Source organism: Pan paniscus, chromosome 9 (assembly GCF_029289425.2).
Source record: "Pan paniscus chromosome 9, NHGRI_mPanPan1-v2.0_pri, whole genome shotgun sequence".
In the NCBI taxonomy this organism is placed as follows: Eukaryota; Metazoa; Chordata; class Mammalia; order Primates; family Hominidae; genus Pan; species Pan paniscus.
Window position 1 is genome coordinate 87,966,462 of NC_073258.2, and position 23,901 is coordinate 87,990,362.

General features: G+C 38.9%; 1 protein-coding gene across 6 annotated transcripts in view; it reads left to right on the forward strand.

Annotated features, from left to right (window-relative positions):
• TMEM135 (transmembrane protein 135) overlaps positions 1 to 23,901 on the forward strand; it is a 273,828-nt gene that overhangs the window by 12,071 nt on the left and 237,856 nt on the right. For 2 of the 6 annotated variants that reach the window (XM_003832984.5, XM_003832983.5), the window contains exons 2-3: positions 14,171 to 14,298; positions 16,682 to 16,774. The exons of 1 other annotated variant lie outside the window; for it this stretch is intronic. In XM_003832984.5, the coding sequence (XP_003833032.1) occupies positions 14,171 to 14,298; positions 16,682 to 16,774 (221 nt within the window). The remainder of the gene's footprint in view (positions 1 to 14,170; positions 14,299 to 16,681; positions 16,775 to 23,901) is intronic. 3 more of the 6 variants (XM_055093835.2, XM_055093836.2, XM_008958483.5) reach the window with 2 other exon arrangements.

The following is a 23,901-nucleotide window of genomic DNA, read 5'->3' on the forward strand; positions in this document are numbered from 1 at the left end:
GCAGGTTAAACTTTTAAATTGCCTTTTAATTACTCACTAATCTTAGTTTTCTTTCTACTCATTGATATGCTCTTAATGTTGTGATTGAGATTTGTGTATTTTTTCCTTCAGGTAATAGGATATGAATCTGTTTTATCTTTGGATACTAGGAATATAGTTAATAAGTATTTGTTAGTGAGCCTGAATAATTAATGAGTCAAGTTAGTATGGTGAATTGATCTTACATATCATATGTGAGGCTCTGTCTTCCTCATAATTATACTTGAGGGGAATCAATAACTGAAATAAAGAAGATTTTAACTAACTTGGCTCATAGCAGTATTGAAAAATATTTAGTGGCGGGGCAGGTTGGCTTACACCTGTAATCCCTGCACTTTGGGAGGCCAAGGTGGGCAGATCACCTGAGGTCAGGAGTTCGAGACCAGCCTGGCCAACATGGTGAAACCCCATCTTCACTAAAAATACAAAAATTAGCTGGGCATGGTGGCGTGTGCCTGTAATCCCAGCTACTGGGGAGGCTGAGGCAGGAGAATCACTGGAGCCCGGAGGCAGAGGTTGCGATGAGCCTAGATTGCGCCAGTGGACTCCAGCCTGGCAACAGAGTGAGACTGTCTCAAAAAAAAAAAAAAGAAAAAAAGAAAAATATTTAGTAAAATGGACCTTAAATAATTTATATGTGAAAGAAAAGTATTAAGGAAGAGTGCTAAATCAAGTATCATCAGATTTGAGCAAGTTCCTTTTATAAGAATGCTGAATTTTTTCAACTTACTGTCATTTATTTTGTATAGCCCTTTGACTCATTAGATTTGTCAGGTTGCTTTGGTTTCTTGATTCTTACTTGATCTTGGGGGTTTGGATTGTGATTAATCCACTTTGGGAGTTTCCTTGAAAGATTCTGCACCTATTGCCAGTGATGAAGGAAGGCTTATTCTGATTAGATTCGATTTTTAAACCTTGAAAGAAATACACATGGGACAATTTTTTTTTCAGACCCATATGTCAGAAACTCTCAAGCACAGGAGGCACTGAATTAACCAGAAACAGCCAAATTTCTTTGTGCCCCTAGCTGCATTTGGAGTGTAGTATAACTGTATTTACTCTGAATCTTCATTTCCTTTCACTGTCTCTTATCTACCCTTATTTCATTAATCAAATATTACATGTTACCTACAATGAGTAAGAAATACTGGAGTGAGGGGAACGTGGAGGTTAACAATGAAGGGGGAAGGTAAACTTTAAATAAATACACACGAAATTATCCGTGATAAGTGCTATTAAGAAGACGTTCAGAATGTTACTAGGCTGTTTACAAGAGGATCCATTCTAGTGTAGAGGGTTTGGGAAGCCTTTCCTAAGGAAGTGACATGGTGATTATATGAATATATATGAAATGCACATATATTAGGTTTAACATTTATGGCACAAAAAACAAATTTTAACGTGACAAATCAAGAGAAATAAGAAGCAATTACTTTATAGAAAAATAGTTTATTTGACAATTTCACAAATCCAATACCCTGGTCAAGAATTTAGCCTTTACTTACCTCAAAGTCAAAGGCAGTAAGAAAACTTAACTGCCTACAAATACCTCGATTAACAGATGCTCTGAAACTGAAACTTCCTTCTAGTAAAATCTATGTTTTAAATTATAGTAGTCAGAAATTTTCAATTACAAATGTTAGAAAAACTATTTTGAATAACTTCTATTTGTCTTCCTCCATTTAAAGGTAAGTTGAGATTTTTTTTGACAAAATTGTGAAGTCTGAGAAGTTAAGCATCTTTTTTTTTTTTTGAGATGGAGTTTCGCTCTTGTTGCCTAGGCTGGAGTGCAATAGCACGATCTCGGCTCACGCCAACCTTCCTCCTGGGTTCAAGTGAGTCTCCTGCCTCAGCCTCCTGTGTAGCTGGGACTACAAGTATGCGCCACCATGCTTGGCTAATTCTGTATTTTTAGTAGAGTTGGGGTTTCACCATGTTGGTCAGGCTGGTCTCGAACTCCTGACCTCAAGTGATCCACCCACCTCTGTTACAGGAAAGGGATCCTGATTTAGACTCCAAGAGAGGGTTCTTGGATTTTGCGCAAGAAAGAATTCAGGGCAAGTCCGCAGCGCAAAGCAAAAGCAAGTTTATTAAGAAAGTAAAGTGGTGAAAGGACAGCTACTCCATAGACAGAGTAGGATGTTCCTCAAAGTCAGAAGAGGAACGCGTCCACCCTAGGTACAATGCTTGTATATAGGGGGAGGTGTGCTCTGCTACAAGGGTTTGTGTTGTGGTAAAGGATTAATTTTCTTAATTGCTATATTTTGCAAGAATCGATAAAGCAAAATTAGGAATGCCTTTGTTCTTCAGATATTGGGATATCTGGCCACTACCAAGTCTGGGTCTGTTTTAGTAAACGTTATTAATTTGTTCCTTTAACCATAAACATCCAGAGGCTAGGAATGCCTAATTTTCTGAGAATGCAGCCCAGCAGGTCTCAGCCTCATTTTCCTAGCCCTCACTCAAAATGGAGCCTCTCTGGCTTGAACGCCTCTAACACCTCTGCCTCCCAAAGAGCTGGGATTACAGGTGTGAGCCACGGCACCTGGCCAAGCATCTTTTTAAAGCTTTATTTTTCTGTGCTCTTTTCTCTTTTTCCCATGGTTAAATTTCATGATTAGATTTCCATTCTGGTTCAGGTAGGTGGTTAGGATTACCCTATCAAAGATTAGTAAAGGATTTTATATCCATCAAATGGTTGACAGACTAATTATTAGACTTTAATATTAATGAGTTGAAGTGCAGTTTAAACCTTTTAACATTGGCTTTATCTTCTTTTTAGTGGAATTTATGTATCAACAAATAGTGAGGCAGTTGTTATTTTTTAGTCAAGTAGTTACTCTTATCTGTGATTTCTTCTCTTTCTCAAATCATCCTTCCTGGGCTTGAACTCTTAGTGTTCATGAGTTCTGTTTAAAGGATTCAATTCATTACCCAATATTCACCCAATTTGTCACCCAGTATTCTTATTGGAGAGACTGGAACAAATATGTATACTTTCTATTTTTCATCTGAATATTGTTGTTCAATTAGAAATATATTAGATTTTTTCCAATTAATTAAAGTATTTCACATTAGAGTCCATGATATTTGTACTTAAGTATGCAGAAGATGGCAGGGTATGAAAGAGTGTTTTGGTTTAAAGTTGTGGTGCTGCCTGTGAGTTACATCACTAAAAGTTGAAGTGACAGGTGTGTGTTTTCAAGACTTTCCCTATATTACAAAAATATTGGTATTACTCAGTTTTGAACATGGGTATAATATATGCAGGACTCAGTCTGAGTCTTGTTCCTGATCACATTTTGTTTCAGTATTGTAACTTAAGTATATTTTTATTTTTATCTTGAAAGCCTATCTCAACTTTTATATACAAATTTGAAAATGTAGGAGAGGAAGGCTATTACAGGTAAGGTATGTAAGGCTTAATGGTCATCGCTAAAGTTTGAATGGTATGATTTTCATTACAGGGAGGCTTTACAGTATCATCATTACGGAAAACTTTTGAAGATTGCTTGTATCTTCCCACATGTATTATTAACAAGTTGCCCTAGTTTTTTGGCTTTCTTGTTTTGTTTTTAATAAGCTGATTCTTGTATCTGTTGGGGGCAGCATGGTGTAATGCACTGGTTGTGAGTTACAAGATCTGAGTTTTTGTTTTGCTTTGCGATTTATGATGTGATTTCTTCATTTATAAGTAGAAGAGAATCTTGCCTTAACTTCGTGGCTTGCTGTGGGAATCATATGAGATAGTGCACATATAAAAGCTTTAAAAACTGTAAGAAGATAGGTAAATATTGGTCTATAATACTTGGTTTCTTGTCATTTTGTTTGAGATATTTATATTTGGCTTTTGTAGCTTATGATTCTAACCTTAAAAATAAAGACATTGGAAGCAATTCAGATTTAGCTTATTAGAGTTCTTCAAAGAAACAGAAGCCTCTGTGTGTGTGTGTGTGTGTGTGTTTGTGTGTGTGTATAAAATAAGGAATTGGCTCACAATTTTGGAGGCTTAATAAATGCCAAGATCTGCAGTTGGCATGCTGGAGACCCAGAGAGCCAATGTGTAATTCCAGTGTGAGTCCAAAGGCCTGAGTACTAGAAGAGGACAATGGTGTAAGTTCCAGTCTGGAAGCCAGCAGGCTGTAGACCCAAGAAGAACTGGTGTTTCAGTCAGGTCTGAAGGCAGGAAAATACCAGTGTCCTAGCTCAAGAAATCAGGCAGGAGGAGTTTGTTGTTTTGTTCTCTTCAGGTCTTCAACTGAGGGGATGAAGCCTACTCACATTAGGAAGGACAATCTTTTTCTCAGTCTACTGATTCAAATGTTAATCTCACCTAGAAGCACCCTCATAGACATACCCAGAATAATCATTTGACCAAATGTCTAGGCATTCCTTGGCCCAGTTAGATTGATACATAAAATTAAACATGGTATACAGAAAAATTTGTTTGTTACAACAAATAATTCTGCCTCCTTTATTATTATTATTATTTTTTTTTTGACAGTCTTGCTCTGTCACTCAGGCTGGAGTGCAGTGGCGTGATCTTGGCTCGCTGCAACCTCTGTCTCCTGGGTTCAAGTGATTCTGCTGCCTCAGCCTCCTGAGTTGCTAGAATTACAGGCGTGTGCCACCACACTCCACTAATTTTTTGTATTTTTAGTAGAGACAGGGTTTTGCTATGTTGGCCAGACTGGTCTTGAACTTCTGGTCTCAAGTGATCCACCCGCCTTGGCCTATGATAAATTGTTTTTTAAAAACAAGGTCTTATTTTATTTTATTTTATTTTTGACAGAGTCTTGCTCTCTTGCCGAGGCTGGAGTGCAGTGGCGCGATCTCAGCTCACTGCAAGCCCCACCTCCCGGGTTCATGCCATTGTCCTGCCTCAGCCTCCCGAGTAGCTGGGACTACAGGCGCCCGCCACCATTCCCGGCTAATTTTTTTGTATTTTTAGTAGAGACGGGGTTTCATCGTGTTAGCCAGGATGGTCTCCATCTCCTGACCTCATGATCTGCCTGCCTCACCCTCCCAAAGTGCTGGGATTACAGGCATGAGAACAAGGTCTTATTTTTAATTTTAATTTTAATTTAATTTTTTTGTTTGTTTGAGACAGAGTCTCGCTCTGTCACCAGGCTGGAGTGCAGTGGCGATCTTGGCTCACTGCAACCTCTGACTCCCGGGTTCAAGCGATTCTTCTGCTTCAGCCTCCCGAGTAGCTGGGATTACAGGTGTGTGCCACCACACCCGGCTAATTTTTGTATTTTTAGTAGAGACGAGGTTTCACCCTGTTGGCCAGGATGGAAAGGTCTTATTTTTTAAAAGCATTTTGAAAATTTTTATTTCTAAAAAATTTTTAAAAATTAATTAATGAATTAATTATTTTTGAGATGGAGTCTCACTCTGTCACCCAGGCTGGAGTACAGTGGTGCAATCTTGGCTCACTGCAACCTCCACCTCCTGGGTTCAAGCAATTCTCCTGCCTCAACCTCCCAAGTAGCTGGGATTACAGGCACCCACCATCATGACTGGCTAATTTTTGTATTTTTGTAGAGACGGGGCTTCACCATGTTGGGCAGGCTGGTCTTAAACTCCTGACCTCAGGCGATCCACCTGCCTCGGCCTCCCAAAGTGCTGATGTCAGCCACCGCGCCCGGCCAAAAAATTTTTAGAAAAAAAATACAGGAGGTCTTTTGATTATGGATGAATATCCTACTTTAGTTCTGTTGTTTGAAGTTCTTTTTTTTTTTTTTTTTTTTTGAGATGGAGTCTCGCTCTGTTGCCCAGGCTGAAGTGCAGTGGCGTGATCTCGGTTCACTGCAATCTCTGCCTCCCAGATTCAAGCGATTCTCCTGTGATTCTCCTGCCTCAGCCTCACAAGTAGCTGGGATTACAGGCGTGTGCTACCACGCCTGGCTAATTTTTGTATTTTTAATAGAGACAAGGTTTTGCCATGTTGGCTGAGCTGGTCTCGAACTCCTGACCTGTAGTGATCCACTTGCCTCAGCCTCCCAAAGTTCTGGGATTACAGGCATGAGCTACCACAGCTGGCCTTTCCCAGATACTCTGATGACCAGAGAGGAAATCTCTTCTTAACACTTAATAAAACGAACCTGCACAACACAAGAAGGAATTGGGGTTGGACCAGGAAGCAATTCTGCAGAGTGAAGGAAACTAGCATTTTCAAAATGCCTACTATGTGCTAGTTACTCTGCTAAATACTTTATATTTGTTATCTTATTTATTAAAAAGTACCTATTAACAGATCTTGGGGCCGGGCGTGGTGGCTCACGCCTGTAATTCCAGCACTTTGTGAGGCCAAAGCAGACAGATCACGAGGTCAGGAGTTCGAGACCAGCCTGCCTAAAATGGTGAAAATCTGTCTCTACTAAAAATACAAAAATTAGCTGGGTGCAGTGGCACATGCCTGTGGTCTCAGCTGCTTGGGAGGCTGAGGCAGGAGAATCGCTTGAACCGGGAGGTGGAGGTTGCTGTGGGCGGAGATCGTGCCACTGCACTCCAGCCTTGGCAACAGAGCATGACTCTGAATTAAAAAAAAGAAAGAAAAAAAGTAAATCTTATAGATCTTGGACAAGGAAGATGGTAAAGTTAATTGCACAGCTGGTTGTTGTCCAGTCTCTGCTATTGGAATTAATTCTTTTTACTTGCTAATTTAGTGTTGTGAATGTTGTTTTTCCATCTTCTTTCCTCTTTATTTTTTTGTAGACTGGAACTGTAGTTTCTAGCCCCTGAGTCATCATGGGTGCCTTATTTAGTCTTTCTGTAGGTTAGATCACCAAATTTTTGAAGAGTCAGGTTATTTTTATATCTTAGTTGTAGTTTCCCTATGTTTTTGTGTTTTTCTCTGAGAATAGGCAACTTGAACTTCTGTAGGAGCTAGTAAGTCACAGGTTTAAATTTATAACATGCAGTATGGACAAGTGATAATTCTCCTTATTTAGAATGTGTTTTGACTTCAACATCAATTGGTAGTTAAGAGCCACTTGCCTGACTTCAGTCCTTGCTCTGCCTGTATCAGTCACCTTGAGTAACTTCGTCTCTCTGTACTTTTTCTTTTTTCTTTCCTTTTTTTTTTTTTTTGAGACGGAGTCTCGCTCTGTCACCCAGGCTGGAGTGCAGTGGTGTGATCTCGGCTCACTGCAAACTCTGCCTTCCAGCGTCATGCCATTCTCCTGCCTCAGCCTCCTGAGTAGCTGGGAGTACAGGTGCCCACCACCATGCCTGGCTAATTTTTTGTATGTTTAGTAGAGACGGGGTTTCATTGTGTTAGCCGGGGTGGTCTCGATCTCCTGACCTCGTGATCTGCCCGCCTCGGCCTCCCAAAGTGCTGGGATTACAGGTGTGAGCCACCGCACCCGGCCTGTCCTTTTTCTTATCTCTAAAATGGTGATAATAAAATCATGCCCATTAAAATCATGCCCAATAAAATGAGGAGATTGAAATCTAAAGAGCATCTAAACAAGGATTTTTCATAGAAATAGTTGTGGGATAAAGATTGTTATGAAATTAAATGAGTTGACATTTGTATGGTATATAGGATGGTGCCTGGCACAAGTGCTATATAAGCATTTTTTTTAAATAAAATAAAAATTCTGGAACTAACATATTCAAAATATATAAATTCATTATGCTCTTTCCTTTAAAGCAGTTGTTCTTACTCAATAAGGGGCACAATCTTACCTCCTAGGAGACATTTAACAATGTAGGCATTTTTGGTTATCACAGCTGGGGGGATTCTATTGCCATTTAGAAAGTAGAGGGCAGGGATGCTGCTAAACATCCTTCAGTGCATAGGACAGCCCTGCACAACAGATGATCTGGCCCAAAATGTCAATAGTGCCAAGGTTGAGAAACCCTACTTTAAAGAAATCATTTTTTGCTAGAGATTACTCTAAGAAAGATTAAATAGATACAACATAAAATTGACTCTTATTTGCAAACTATTTAATTTTCCAAAGAAACTAGATTTCTCACACTATCACCCTTTAGAAATGTATTCTTCTAGAAGAGTTTAATGATCAAACTCGGAGGCTCACAGTAACTACTAATTTAGAGTTTGGTACTAGTAAGGCTAAGATCATGGGTCTTTGAGGCCAATTAGCTTTATTCCATGGCCGTAAAGTGCAATCCCAATACAGTCAACCATCTCTATGGCAAATGTGCAGCACTAATCACATGGGGCAAGAAACGGGAATAACAAGAGAATGTATATAGTGCTGATGGATGTTTAATAGTGATAATCTTATGAAGAGATACTTCTAAATTGGGGGCCTGACCTTATAATTTTGTATCACTCTTCAGTCTGTGCCCATCGTATTAGTCAGGTTGGTCTCCATACTTGCGTTTAATCAACTCTGCTTATTGCTGCCTGTCTTTTGACTCATGCCTGGAATATTTGTGAAGATATTAACTTATGTTTGCTTCTGGGTACTTTTTTTTTCTTGAGACAAAGTCTCACTCTGTTGCCTAGGCTGGAGTACAGTGGCACAATCTCGGCTCACTGCAGCCTCCACCTTCTGGGTTCAAGCAATTCTCCTGCCTCAGCCTCCTGAGTAGCTGGGATTACAGGGACACACCACCACGCCTGGCTAATTTTTGTATTTTTAGTAGAGATGGTATTTCATCATGTTGGTCAGGCTGGTCTCGAACTCCTGATCTCGTGATCCACCCGCCTCGGCCTCCCATAGTGCTGGGATTACAGGCATGATCCACTGCATCCAGCCCCTTTTTCTGGGCACTTTATTGTTTTATAATTTTCAAATTTAGGTACATGATTTATTTCAAATTACTTTTTGTGTATAGTTTCAGGTAGAGGTCAAAGTACATTTCCCCCCAAGCCCCCCCCCACCCCGCCCCACATAGATGTCCAATTCTTCTAATATCATTTATTTATTTATTTATTTTTGAGATGGAGTCTCACTCTGTCTCCCAGGTTGGAGTGCCGTGGTGTGATCTCAGCTCACTGCAACCTCCACCTCCTCGAGTTCAAGCGATTCTCCTGCCTCAGCCTCCTGAGTAGCTGGGATTACAGGCGCCTGCCACTGTGCCCGGCTAATTTTTGTATTTTTAGTATAGACGGGATTTCACCATCTTGGCCAGGCTGGTCTTGAACTCCTGACTTTGTGATCCATCTGCCTCGGCCTCCCAAAGTGCTGGGATATAAGCGTGAGCCACTGCACTCGGCCCATTTATTTTTAAAAAAATTACATAATTTTAGAAGTAGAAAAAATGAACAGTTTTGTTATTTAATTTAACCTCTTTATTTAGTAAATGAGGAGATTGAAATCTAAACAGCACGTTTCTAAACAAGGATTTTTCATAGAAATAATTGTGGGGTTAAGATTAAAAATAAAATCTGTTAATTGTATTGTATTATGCTGATTGTTTCCACTCCCTGTTGAGATTTGTTTCTATGATAATTAATCCTTGTTTCTCACACTTGTTCTCCTCGCCCCAATATTATAAATTGTAACATATATTTATTGTAGAAAGTCTGGAACGTATCCAAAAGTGAAAAGAAGAAAATTAAAATAATCTATTATCAACCATTTAGAGATAATCAGTGTATAACATTCTAGTATTTGTTCTGTATATTCATTACAAATTATTTTTTGGTAATCTGTCTTTTCACTTTATATATTTTGATTCATTTTCCTAGGGCATGAAATAGTCTTCTAAAACCAGGTCATGTAAATACATAAATACAGATATGTATTTTAAACATAGTGGTATGATGTGCCTTTTTTTAGCTAAATCTTTATATGCATGTTTGAAAAATTCATAAGAAATTAATGAATGTGGAATTATTTGGTCAAAGCATATGAACATTACGAAGTCTTTGATTATAAAATGTGATGTTTCTGAAGGTATCTGATATCTGATGATTTTATACATGAGTGCAAGTGCTATTGTAATTACTACATGGCTAACACAATTATTGGTATGTTATTTGTTTAGATTAGTGCTTCCTAACCTTTTTCATGCTGTAGTGTGCTGTGGTTTACATAGAAAATGATAAAAATACGTGGCACACTGGGGAAAACAGAGGCGGTGGTCACCCTGCCCTGTTACCTTGTGTCTGGCCTGGCTAACTAGACTACTGAGAGGATCAGTATTTTAGCCACTTGTAAACCTTGGTTAGAAGCTCTGGGTTACAGCACAGTGATGATAAGGTCCTAGGTTATTTTCTGTGTCTTGTGTTAGATATTTCCTGTTTCTCACAATAGACTGTACAGTTTGGTCTATCAATATGGTAAATATGTACAATTTATGTACTTTACTGTTAATGGACATTTAGGTGGTTACAGTATTTGTAATGACAGATAATGCTATAAATATGTCTTTTGGCAGACATAAGCACTTATTTCTTTTGAGTAAAATACCTGGGAGTGGAATTGCTGAGTTAAGGGGTAGACATTTAATTATGTCTGGGTTATGGGGTACACATTTAATTAGATGCTATCAAACGGTTTTCCAAGGGGACCACAATTTTACATTGTCATGAGCAATATATGAGAACTAATCCTAAAGCTGTGTGAGAATTGTAGTTGCTCTACATTCCCACCAGCACTTTATATTATCAGTTCTTGGCATTTTAGCCATTCTAATGTGTGTGTGGTGGTATTTCTCTGATGACTAATGGTGCTGGTTGCCTTTTATATGCCTATTGGTCATGCGAATGACTCCTTTTTTTTTTTTTTTACACAAAGTATTGAACTTTTAATTTTGAGATAATTGTAGATTCACATGCAGTTGTAAGAAGTACAGTTCTTCAAGAGATTCAGTTAACTCTTTATCCAGTTTCTCCCAATTGTTTCATCTTGCAAAATAGTAGTATAATATCACAACAAAAATACTGCCATTGATACAGTCAAAATACAGAACATTTCCATCACCAGAAGGATCCCTAATGTTGCCTTTTATAGCTATACTCACTTCTTTTCCACTTACCCACTCCCCCTTAATCCCTGGCAACCACTAAATTATTCATTTCTATAATTTTGTCATTTCAAGAATGTTATAGAGGCCAGGCACGGTGGCTAACGCCTGTAATCCGAGCACTTTGGGAGGCCGAGGTGGGTGGATCGCCTAAGATCAGGAGTTCGAGACCAGCCTGGCCAACATGGCGAAGCCCCATCTTTACTAAAAATACAAAAAATTAGCTGGGCGTGGTGGCCGGCGCCTGTAATCCCTGCTACTTGGGAGATTGAGGCAGGGAGAATTGCTTGAATCTGGGAGGTGGAGATTGCAGTGAGTTGAGATCACGCCATTGCACTCCAGCCTGGGCAACAGAGCAAGACTTTGTCTCAAAAAAGAAACCCAAAAAAACAATATTCTAGAAATGGAATCATACAGTATGTAGCTTTAGGATTAGCTTTTTTCCCCCCCGACTCAGTATAATTCTGTGGAAATTCATCAAGGTTGTTTCATATATGCTTTTTATTGTTCATTTTTATTGCTGAATAGCATTTCATGTCATGGCTATATCACAATTTGTTAAACCATTTACTTTTTGAAGGGCATCGGGGTTGTTTCTGGTTTTTGACGATTGCAGACAAACCTGCTATAAACATTCCTTCACAGGTTTTTGTATAAGCATATGTTTTTATTTCTCAGAGATAAATACCCCAGGACTACAATTGCTGGGACAAATAATAGTTGATTGTTTAATTTTTCAAAAAACTGCTAAGCTGTTTTCCAGAATTGCTATACCATTTCATATTTCCACCAGTAATGCATGAGTGATCCAGTTTTTCTGAATCCTTCCAACATTTGGTGTTGTCACTGTTTTTTATTTTAGCCATTCTGATAGTTGTAACACCTCATTGTGGCTTTAACTAGCATTTTCCTGATGGCTAATGTGCTTATTTGCTGTCTGATTATCCTCTTCTGTGAAATGTCTGGTCATATATTTTCCTATTTTCTAATTGGGTTGTTTGCTTTTTATTGTTGAGTTTTGGGACTTCTTTATGTATTCTAGATACTAGTTCCTTATTAGATATGTGATTTCTAAGTATTTTCTTCTCTTCTGGAGCTTGCCTTTTTAAATTTCCCAACAGGTCTTTAATAGAGAAAAAGTTTGAATTTTGATGAAGTTCAGTTTATCAATTTTCTCTTTTGTGAGTTGTGCTTTTGATGTCAAGTCTAAGAATGCATTGTCTAGCCTTGTATCCATAAGATTTGCTCCATTTTTTCCCCCTAGAAATTTTGTAGTTTTATGTTTCACATTTGTGCCTGTGATCCATTTTAAATTAATTTTTGCATGAAGTGTGAGACTTAGGTTGAGGTTTAGTTTTTCTTTTCTTTTAACCTATCATTTACCACACTGGCATATTATAGCTTACTGCTGTTGTTTGTGTCTATTTCCCTATGGAGATTTTATGTTCCTTGAAGGAAAAGATTGGGTCTTATTCATCATTGTTTTGCCTGTGTATGAGAGTTGAATCGAAGTAATAGATGGTCAGTTTCAGAGGCTTGAAGAGGGAGGGAGTAACAGAAGAATTGAGAAGATGCCATTAGATTTGTTGATCACTGACTTTCGGAAAAGTATTATCTCTAGAAAGATGGAGAATAAATGGAGAGTTTTATAGTCTTTCTGTTCTGAAGTTAGTTTTTCTCTTTGTTACACCCTCTTACTCCTTCCCTATTATGTTCTAACCTTTTTGGTTATGTTGTTTCATTATGATGGAGAAGTACTCTTTTCTATGACTAGTGAAGAGTCTATTATTCTTCCCAGTTCAGCTCATATCCCGTTCTCCATGAAATTCCTGCCTTCCCCTGTATTAAACTGACTCTGCTAGAATTCTGTGGTACATTCTATTATATTACTAACACTTAATCAGTCCTCAGTATCTATATATCTTGCACATATTATGATTTATATTGCTTTATTTCCTGGAATGTTAATAGTCTGCTCAATAAATACTTAGATTTCATGTCTATCCATATAATTGCTAAATTATTTCAGGGCCTTTTTTGGTTTTAATCTAGAAATCTTCCTTTCATATTCAGAGTTCACCAAAAAAAAAAAAAAAAAAAAAAAGGTTTTCAATCTAAATTTAAAAGCTAAGTCATGAAGACTGATAGGTTGATATTTTTTATAAAACAGTCCTATGATAAACTTCTGCAGTCTTTTGTATTGGGACTTATTCGTGTTTCTGTGTTCTGGTCACAGGTGATACTTACTTGTGTTGTTACTAGATTCTTTTTTTTTTTTTTTTTTTTTTGAGACAGAGTCTCACTCTGTTGCCAGGCTAGAGTGCAGTGGCACAATCTGGGCTCACTGCAACCTCCGCCTCCCGGCTTCAAGCAATTCTCCTGCCTCAGCCTCCCAAGTAGCTGGGACTACAGGCGCCCACCACCACGCCCGTCTCATTTTTTGTATTTTTAGGAGAGACAAGGTTTCACCATGTTGGCCAGAATGGTCTTGAACTCCAGACCTTGTGATCTGCCCACCTCGGCCTCCCAAAGTACTGGGATTACAGGTGTGAGCCACTGCGCCCGGCCTAGATTCTTAATATTATTTTTTCAGGTCTTTTTTTTTTAAATGGGCTCCAGGAGGCCAGAAACCATTATTTTTTAAATTTACTAAATATATATATATACACACTATGTATATATATAGTAATATACTATATATATGTGGTATATATATATATTTTTTTCTTGCCACATAGAAGTCAAGTTTGAATAACTGAATGAATTTCTCTGGTTTCTATTAGTGAAGTTCTCTAATAGTAATAGCCTGATAAAATCTGTAATATAGTTTTATTATACCATCCAGTTTTTATTTGAAATGGAATTTTTTTCATTTAAAAGTATATTCCATTTTTCAGTTTTAAATTGTTTTAAGGAATTACAAATATTTACCTCCATGTATGGAGATTATTCAACGTATGACCCATATTGTAATTCCTTGGTGTATATTTTACCCTCAATAAATTCAGGTGTCTTCCTTTCTATCCTGAACATTGTATTTTTATAGAAGATCCAGTGAAATGCCAGCATTTTTACTTTAATTTATAAATATATGCTTTTATACAGTAGCTTCCACATATAAGCTAATTTAAGTGGGAAATGTTGGTTGGATTAAACAAAAAATCCTTTCTCTTTCCAGATTGCAGCAATTCTCCGGAAACGGAAATTAGACTATTATTTACACAAACTACTCCCTGAGATCCTACAATCCGCTTCATTTCTAACTGCTAATGGGGCCTTGTATATGGCTTTCTTTTGCATTTTAAGGTTGGTACTCATAATCACCATAGATACTAATATAGGTTCTTCTATTGAAATGGAAACAAGTATGTGTTTACATAAATGTTATGTGGGTTACTATCCCCACCCCCCCTTTTTTTAATCTGTGAAGTGACATTTATGTCAATGAAAGCTTGTAAAACCAGGAACTGTGGGCCTCTTGACGTCAAGATGTAATATAAACTTTAAATTATTGGTGTAATTATATAGCATAAATACTTTAAGATGTTATACATATTCTGAGGCCTGTTATATTTACCAAGTTGTTGAATAGGATTTCTTAGCTTTTCAGTTTCATAGATCAGGAATTCAAAGCAACTGTCTATGACATGGGTTAGGGCCACATGCAGTGAACAAACTTCAAAAGGACTATAACATACACATTTTTATTTATAAAACAGTAAGTTAACTCCTGGTATATTCTGTTTTTGGAACTTTTGGTCCTGATTCAGTCTTATATATATTACCTGTGCTACATCTTTATACATTGTAGAGCTGCAGATAGAATTCAGTCTTTTGAGTGCTCTTACTTATCTGACATATTTATTAGCTATTCTTTTTATTTTTTTCCTGTTGATTGCTGAAAACTCAAACTTACGTTTATTTATTTATTTATTTTTAAAAATACTTTCTGTTAGTGTTGCACAAAGTAGTTGTGCAGGTATATTTTAACTGCAATTAAAAGTATAATTTCTGACCGGGCACGGTGGCTCACGCCTGTAATCCCAGCACTTTGGGAGGCCGAGGCGGGTGGATCACAAGGTCAGGAGATCGAGGCCATCCTGGCTAACATGGTGAAACCCCGTCTCTACTAAAAAGTACAAAAAATTAGCCGGGCGTGGTGGTGGGCGCCTGTAGTCGCAGCTACTCGGGAGGCTGAGCCAGGAGAATGGCATGAAGCCGGGAGGCGGAGCTTGCAGTGAGCCGAGATCGCGCCATTGCACTCCAGCTTGGGGGACAGAGGCAGACTGTCTCAAAAAAAAAAAAGTGTAATTTCCAAATGTCTTTCACAGATTTTTCCCTAAGATCATTATCAGATCATTAATATTTATAAACTTTTAGATTATGCAGAAAATAATTGATAAGGCTTTTATACTATTGAACAAATCATGCCTTTAAATTGACATGAAAATCTATGTAAGGAACTCTCTTTATCATGTGCTCTCTAGAAAGTTTCTATGACGGCTGGGCACGGTGGCTCACGCCTGTAATCCTAGCACTTTGGGAGGTCGAGGCAGGTGGATCATGAGATCAGGAGATGGAGACCATCCTGGCTAACACAGTGAAACCCCGTCTCTACTAAAAATACAAAAAATTAGCCGGGCGTGGTGGCATGCGCCTGTAATCCCAGCTACTCGGGAGGGGCTGAAGTAGGAGAATCGCTTGAACCCAGGAGGCAGAGGTTGCAGTGAGCCGAGACTGCGCCACTGCACTCCAGCCTGGGCAACAGAGTAAGACTCCATCTAAAAACAACAACAACAACACCAACAACAACAACAACAACAAACCAAACCAAAAACGAAACCCAGACAGCTACTGGTCATTTGTCATTTGTCATTTATGAGGCACTGTGAGGATTCCTACTTTCAAGGAATATACTCTAATACATGAAAAATGATGTACACATAAAACTAAAACGTATAAAATACTTTAGTAAATGCTGTAAGAAAAAGTTATCAAGGGTTGTGGAAGCAAAGAAGGGAAAACATTTATTGAATGTCTACCATGTGTTGAAAAAATAGTCATAATAATAGTGATAACAGCTAACACTTTCTGAGTACTTGTTATGTGTCCTGCCTGGCGCTGGGAAATATCTCATATAGTTCTCTTAATGGCTCTATGAGATAGGTAATATTATCCTCATTTGATAAATAAAGGAAACTGAGAAGCCAGAGGGTTTGCATAGCCAGCAGGTTTGGATCCAGGGAATGCCTCAATGAATGTGGCCGGCTGTTACTGAAAGGAGTGTTACCCATTAGTTGTTACTGTAGCCACCTTAATGAGAGTTAGTGAGAGACTTAACTAAGGCAGGGGCAGTAGGTTGGAGAGGAATTTGAAAGATAAATTGCATCTGTAATAATTTAAGGGAATAATTTAATATGTGGGGTAAGGGAAACAAAGTTGAGGATGACGCCTGTCAAACATAAGTGGATAGGTGGTTGTTGATGCTATTAACCTAGGAAAATAGAGGAGAGAGAACAAGTTCATGGGGCTAGGGGAGACAGATAATGAGTTTGATTTTGAATATGTTTATTTTGAGGTAGTGTGGTACATTTAAATAGAGTATGGATGGAGAAGGGAAACTTCTATTCATAATAACTGAAGTGACCAACTAGGAATTTCATACAAAAATTCCAAATTTGAATTTCAGGAAGATACTTGGAAAATTCTACTCATGGACTCCTGGCTTTGGTGCCGCTCTGCCAGCATCTTATGTGGCCATTCTCATTGAAAGAAAAAGCAGGTAAAATTTAATATATTTATTTAATGGAACTGATTACCTGTCCCCTACCCCAACTATAATTTTTTTTTTTTAATTATCACTTACAGGGATGAGAAATATTTCTAGATATATTTTTTCGGTTCTGCAGATATTTAATTGAAAATTAATTTTATATTAATGTTTATATGTATTTTATATTTATTGTCTATAAAAATATAAAAGTGGACATTATAGAGCAGTAATAGTCTCTGTTTACTAAAAGATTAGAGAGTTCTATAATGTGACCTAACTAAAATATGGCTATGCAAATTCTAGGCCAGGCGGCTCATTCCTGTAATCCCAGCACCTTGGGAGGCTGAGGCGGGTGGCTCACTTGAGCCTTGGAATTTGAGACCAGCCTGGCCAGCATTGCAAAACCCTGTCTCTACGAAAAAAAATACAAAGAAAATTAGCTGGATGTGATGATGTACTCTTGTAGTCCCTGCTACTCAGGAAGCTGAGGTGGGAGGATCACCCGAGTCCCCAGACGTCAAGGCTGCACTGCAAGGCTCACTAGCCGTGATCATGCCACCACACTTCAGTCTGGGCAACAGAGTGAGACTCCTGTCTCAAAAAACAAGCAAATAAACAAACAAATTATAATCAAAGATTTTTTCCATAGCCATAATAGCATTTCACACTTAAGAAAATTAACAATAGTTTTTTATTATCATCTAGATCTGTACTTCGCTTACTTTGCTTCAGGCTCTTTGAGTGATCTCAAATCAATTATTATTATTATTACTAATTTATTTATTTTTCTGAGCTAGAGTCTTGCTCTGTTGCGCAGGCTGGAGTGCAGTGGTGCGACCTCGACCCACTGCAACCTCCGCCTCCCGAGTTCAAGCAATTCTCCTATTTTAGCCTCCCGAGTAGCTGGGATTACAGGCACATGCCACCATGCCCGGCTAGTTTTTGTGTTTTTTTAGTAGAGACAAGGTTTCACCATGTTGGCCAGGCTGGTCTCAAACTCCTGACCTTGTGATCCGCCCGCCTTGGCCTCCCAAAGTGCTAGTATTACAGGTGTGAGCCACTGTGCCTGGCCCAATTATTTTTAAGACATCTTGTATTTAAAAAAATTTTTTTATTGTTATCAGCCTGAAATTTTCCATGTGAATAAATGTGATTTCTATAAAATGTTGCAAACTTACATAAACTGTTCAGTCAGGTAAACAGTTAAAGTTTAAAGGTTTTGCCATAAGAAAATACTTGCCATCTCATGAATAATTGTTTTTATTGCTGAGGAATTTATCCACCTTTGTCCCAGATAAATCAAGAAAGGATCATGTACTGAAACCACTTATGAAGATGCTTATTGTAGTCATTGGCCCTCTGGTAAGAGTGTGAGTAATTCTCATCAAATAACCAAATATTAAACTACTGGAAGCCACTCTTATTTATTTATTTATTTATTTTTTTGAGATGGAGTCTCACTCTGTCGCTAGGCTGGAGTGCAGTTGTGTGATCTCAGCTCACTGAAACCTCCTACTCCCTGGTTAAGCAATTCTCTTGCTTCAGCCTCCCAAGTAGCTGGGACTACAGGCATATGCCACCACGCCCAGCTAATTTTTGTATTTTTAGTAGAGACGGGGTTTCACTTTGTTGGCCAGTATGGTCTTGATCTCCTGACCTTGTGATCCGCCCACCTCGGCCTCCCAAAGTGCTGGGATTAGAGGTGTGAGCCATCGCACCCGGCCCATGAAGCCACTCTTAATACATTTTTGTAAGTGTCATAGTATCTAAATTTTTGTGGTTCTCTGTTTGATTATATCAATGACTACAATACTTAAACTTTTGGATTATTAGAATGACTAAAATCAAAGGATTGGTGAATGTTATAACCTCAGCAAAATCAAGTCAGTAATTCCAGGAACATAGGTTACTCCACCTGAAAAGAGAGTACAGCATGATTGTTGAAGCATGGATTTTGGAGCTGTGCTATCTGTCTTAGGAGCCCAGCTCTGCCACTTACTGCGTGATATTCATTACTTGAAAAATGAAAATAATGATAATCGATTTGTAGGTTTGTTTATTTTATTTTATTTTTTTGAGACGGAGTCTCGCTCTGTTGCCCAGGCTGGAGTGCAATGGTGCAATCTTGGCTCACTGCAACTTCTGCCTCCCAGGTTCAAGCGATTCTCCTGCCTCAGCTTCCCGTGTAGCTGGGATTACAGGTGCCTGCCACCACGCCTGGCTAATTTTTGTATTTTTAGTAGAAACGGGGTTTCACCATGCTAGCCAGGTTGGTCTCAAACTCCCATCCTCAGGAGATCCACCAGCTTCGGCCTTTCAAAGTGCTGGGATTACCTGCGTGAGCCACTGCGCCCAGGCTTATTTTATTTTTTTTGGGACAGAGTCTCACTCCGTCACCCAGGCTGGAGTATAGTGGCTTGATTTTGGCTCACTGCAACCTCTGCCTCCTGGGTTCAAACGGTTTTCCTGTCTCAGCCTCCCAAGTAGCTGGGACCACAGGCATGAACCACCAAGCCTGGCTAATTTTTGTATTTTTAGTAGAGATGGGGTTTCGCCATGTTGGCCAGGCTGGTCTCGAACTCCCAACCTCAGGTGATCAGCCTGCCTCAGCCTCCCAAAGTTTTGGGATTACAGGCATGAGCCACTGGGCCCGGCCTGTCGGGTTGTTTAGATAATTAAGTGAATTAATATATGTTAAAATGCTTAGAACAGTGCCTGACACATAGTAAGAGTTATATATGTGTTAAGTATTATTTTTGTTTTTTTTGCCTGTAAGTAGAGTTATTCTGGTGATGGTAACTTCCTAATCAATAGAAAAACTGTGTATATTGGTTTTGAAAAGATATTTTTGAAATATGTCAGTTACATTAAACTAAAGATGCTTTAAATCAAGGTAGCTACTATTTACTCTTATTTAGCACTCAAATAATTAGATAGCATTTTTGCAGTTATGTACCTACTTTTCAACACAAACTGTTGAACACCTTTGTAACAATCAACTAGAGTCAATGGTTATTAACATTTTGCCATTTTAGTTTATTTGTATGTGAATATATGTGAATGTGTGTTTTTTCTGTGTGTGTGAGCCATATGGAAACATGTTATAAACATCATGCCACTTTACTCCTGAGTACTTCAGCACGTATCTCTTAAAAATAAGGACATTTTTCTACAGAATTACAACACTATTATCACACACAAGACAATTAGCAACCATTTTTTCATACCATCCAGTTCATATTGTCCTAAAATGGCTTTTAATGCTATTTTTTTGAACCAGAATCTAGTCAAGGTTGATGTGTGTTGATGTATTTCTTTCTTTTCCTTTTTCTAAAAGTACTTTTTCTTGAGATAGGGTCTTGCTTTGTCACCTAGGCTAGAATGCAGTGATGTGATCATAGCTCACTGCAGCCTCAATCTCCCGGGCCCAAGAGATCCTCCTGCCTTAACACCACCCTCCCACCGCCTCCCCAACCCCCGACCAGTAGCTGGGACTACAGGTGCATACCACTATGCTCAGCTAATTTTTTATTTTTTATTTTTTAATTTAATTAGTTTATTTTTTTTGAGACGGAGTCTCGCTCTGTCTCCCAGGCTGGAGTGCGGTGGCGCCATCTCTGTTCACTGCAAGCTCCGCCTCCCGGGTTCACGCCATTCTCTTGCCTCAGCCTGCCGAGTAGCTGGGACTATAGGTGCCCGCCAGCTAATTTTTTTTTTGTATTTTTAGTAGAGACGGGATTTCAGTGTTAACCAGGATGGTTTCGATCTCCGGACCTCGTGATCTGCCCGCCTAAGCCTCCCAAAGTGTTGGGATTACAGGCGTGCGCCACTGCACCCGGTCCAGTTTTTTATTTTTATATTAAGTAGCTGAGGTCTCACTGTGTAGCCCAGGCTGGGCCGGTCCTGAGCTCAAGTGATCCTCCTGCCTTGGCCACTGAAACTGTTGGGATTACAGATGTGAACCACTGCACCTGGCCTATTTTCTTTTAATCTAAGATAGTGTCTCCACTTTTTCCCTCTACAGCATTGCTTTATTGAAGTGACCAGGCCAGTTGTCTCGTTGTATGTAATACATTTCTGATTTGTCTGAGTTATTTCTTCATGGAATTGGTGAATTGGTTCAACAATTGGGCCCCAAGCCCAATATCATTATGGTTTTTGCTGACGTGTAGAGGTACGTACTGCCTTGGTGGTCTTGTATAAGATCCAGAAGAAATCTCTGGATTAAAGCAGAGATTCTTGTTCTTTTCCCTTACTTTCTCCTAAATAAACAGGGTCTCTCTCTCTCTCTGTGTGCTGAACTGCTTGGAACTGAGCATGAGGTGACACAAGCATCCCTGTGGCTACCATCCCTGGGACTGCGCTGGGTCAGACTTGAAGCCAGCACAGCAGTGGGCCTTGCCCAAGGCTTGCTGTAACCATTACTTGGCTACCACTTGTGTTCACTCAAAGCCCTAGGGCTCTATAATCAACAGGTGGCAAAGCCAGCCAGGTTTTGTCCTTCCCTCTGGGTGACAAGTTCTCCCGGGCCCTGGGCAGGTCCAAAGATATTGTCTGGGAGCCAGGGATAGGAGTAAGAAAAGTTTGCCTGATATTCTTTTCCACTGTGGCTAAACTGGTGCTCAAACTACAATATAAAGTCCTTCCCACTCTTCCCTCCCCTTTCCACAGGCAGAGGAGCCTCTCCATGTGGGCACCACCACCACCAGCCCATGGCAGGCTTCTGACTGGCCACCGCTGATGTTCACTTAAATACCACAGGCTCTTCAGTCAGCCTGTAGTAAATGCTGCCAGGCCTGGGACTCACCCTTCAGGGCAGTGGGCCCCCATCTGGCCTAGGGTAGGTTCAGAAATGCTGTCCAAGAGCCTAGACCTGGACTTGGGGACTCCAGGAGCCTGCTTGTTGCTTTACCCCACTGTGTCCAAGCTGGTACCTACGTGCAAGACAAAGTTCCCTTTTGTTTTCCTTCTGCTTTTCTCAGACAGAAGGAGTCTTTTGCCATAGCCAGCCACAGCTGGGAATGTGCTAAGTCACATCTGTAGTGGGCATGTCTCAGAGCCCAAGGCTATGGCATACTCCTTGGGTATCACTCCTAATTATTCAGGGTCTAAGGGCTTGTTAGTCTGCAGGTGATGAATCCTGGCAGTACTGGGTGCTTCCCTTCAAGGCTTCTCTTTTGGCCCAAGGTTCCCTTTTGGCCCAAGGTATGTCTAGAAATGTCATCCAGGAGCAAGGCTTGGAATGGATCCTTCATGACTCTGCCTGGTCTCTTCTCCTACTGTGGCTGAGCTGGTATCCAGTGATGACATCTTATTTAACTGTAGTATAATATAAAACCAGGAAGTTGACATTACTGTCAACTACACTATAGACTTCATTCAGTATTCACTAATTCTTATGTATACTCATTTGTGTACATGTCTATGCAGTTTGTTCCCATGTATAGAGTTGTTTACCCACCACTACAATCAATGTCCAAAACTGTTTCAACACTACCAAGGATTGCCCTTGAACTATCCCTTTGTAGTTGCACCATTTTCATCAATTCCTGTCTCCTGGTAACAACTAGTCTACTTTTCATTTCTATATTTATATCATTTCGAGGAAGTTATATAAATGGAATGATGCAATGTATAACGTTTGGACATAGGCTTTTTCTTTTTTAAACTAAGCATGATGCCTTTGAGATCCATCTAAGATGTTGCTTGTATTACTAAGCTTATTCCTTGTTTATTGCCTAGTAGCATTCTACTATATGGATGTACCAGAGTTTGTTAAACATTCACTTGTCGAAGGACATTTATGTTATTTTCAGTTTTTGGCTGCTCCATCCGTGGACATGGTTTATCTCTCCATTTAATTAGATCTTTTATTTCTTTTCATCAGTTTTTATAATTTGCAGAATGCGTTTCATATACATGTTAGATTTACACCTGTTTCCCTTTTTGGGAACAATTGCAAATGATTTTTCTGTTTTTGTAATAGCTTTATTGAGTCATAATTCATATTCCATACAGTTCACCCTTTTGAAAACTGCACAATTCATTTGTTTTTAATATATTCACAGAGTTGTTTAACTACCATCACAAACAATTTTAGAACACTTTATTCACCTCAAATAGAAACCTCTTTAACTGTCACCCCCTAATCCTTCATCCTCCTCACCCAGCCCTAGGCAACCACTAATTTCTGTCTCTAAAGATTTGCTTCTTCTGGACATTTTATATAATGGAGTCATACAATATGTGTCATTGGTGACTGGCTTCTTTTACTTAGTGTAATGGTTTTGAAGTTTGATGTCATACATATCATTTCATTACATTACTTTTTATTGCCAAATAATTCATTATATGGATATGTCACATTTTATTTATTCATAAGTTGATGGAAATTTGGATTGTCCCACTTCTTGGTTATGAATGATGCTACACTAAACATTTGTGGACACATTTTTGTGTGGACATATGTTTTTATTTTTCTGGATTATGTACTTAGGAATGGAATTGCTGCCTTAATATGGCAACTCTGTTTAGCTTTTTGAGGAACTGCCAAACTGTTTACCAAAGTGGTTGTACCATTTTCTGTTTTGTTCAGCAGTATATAAAGGGTCCAATTTCTTCGCATTTTGGCTATCACTTGTTATTACATGTCTTTCTGATGATAGTCATTGTAGTGAGTGTGAAGTATTTCATTATGGCTTAGATTTTTCTCAGATGACTAATGATATTGAGCATCTTTTCATATAGTTTTTGATCATTTACATATCTTCTTTGGGGAAATGTCTATTCAAATCCTTTGCCCATGTTTTAATTGGGTTATTTATCTTTTAATTATTGAGTTGTAAGGGTTCTTTAGATATTCTAGATATAATTTTCTTACCAGATATAATTTGCAAATATTTTCTCCCATTCAGAGTGTTGTTTTTTCACTTCATTGATCTTGTCTTTGAAGCATAAAAGTTTTTAATTTTGATGAAGAAGTCCAAGTTATCTATTTTTTCTTTCTTTTTTTTATTTGTTTGTTTTTTTGTGACACAGTCTTGCTCTGTCGCTGAGGCTGGAGTGCAGTGGCGTGATCTTGGCTTTTGCAACCTCCACCTCCTGGGTTAAAGCAATTCCCCTGCCTCAGCCTCCCA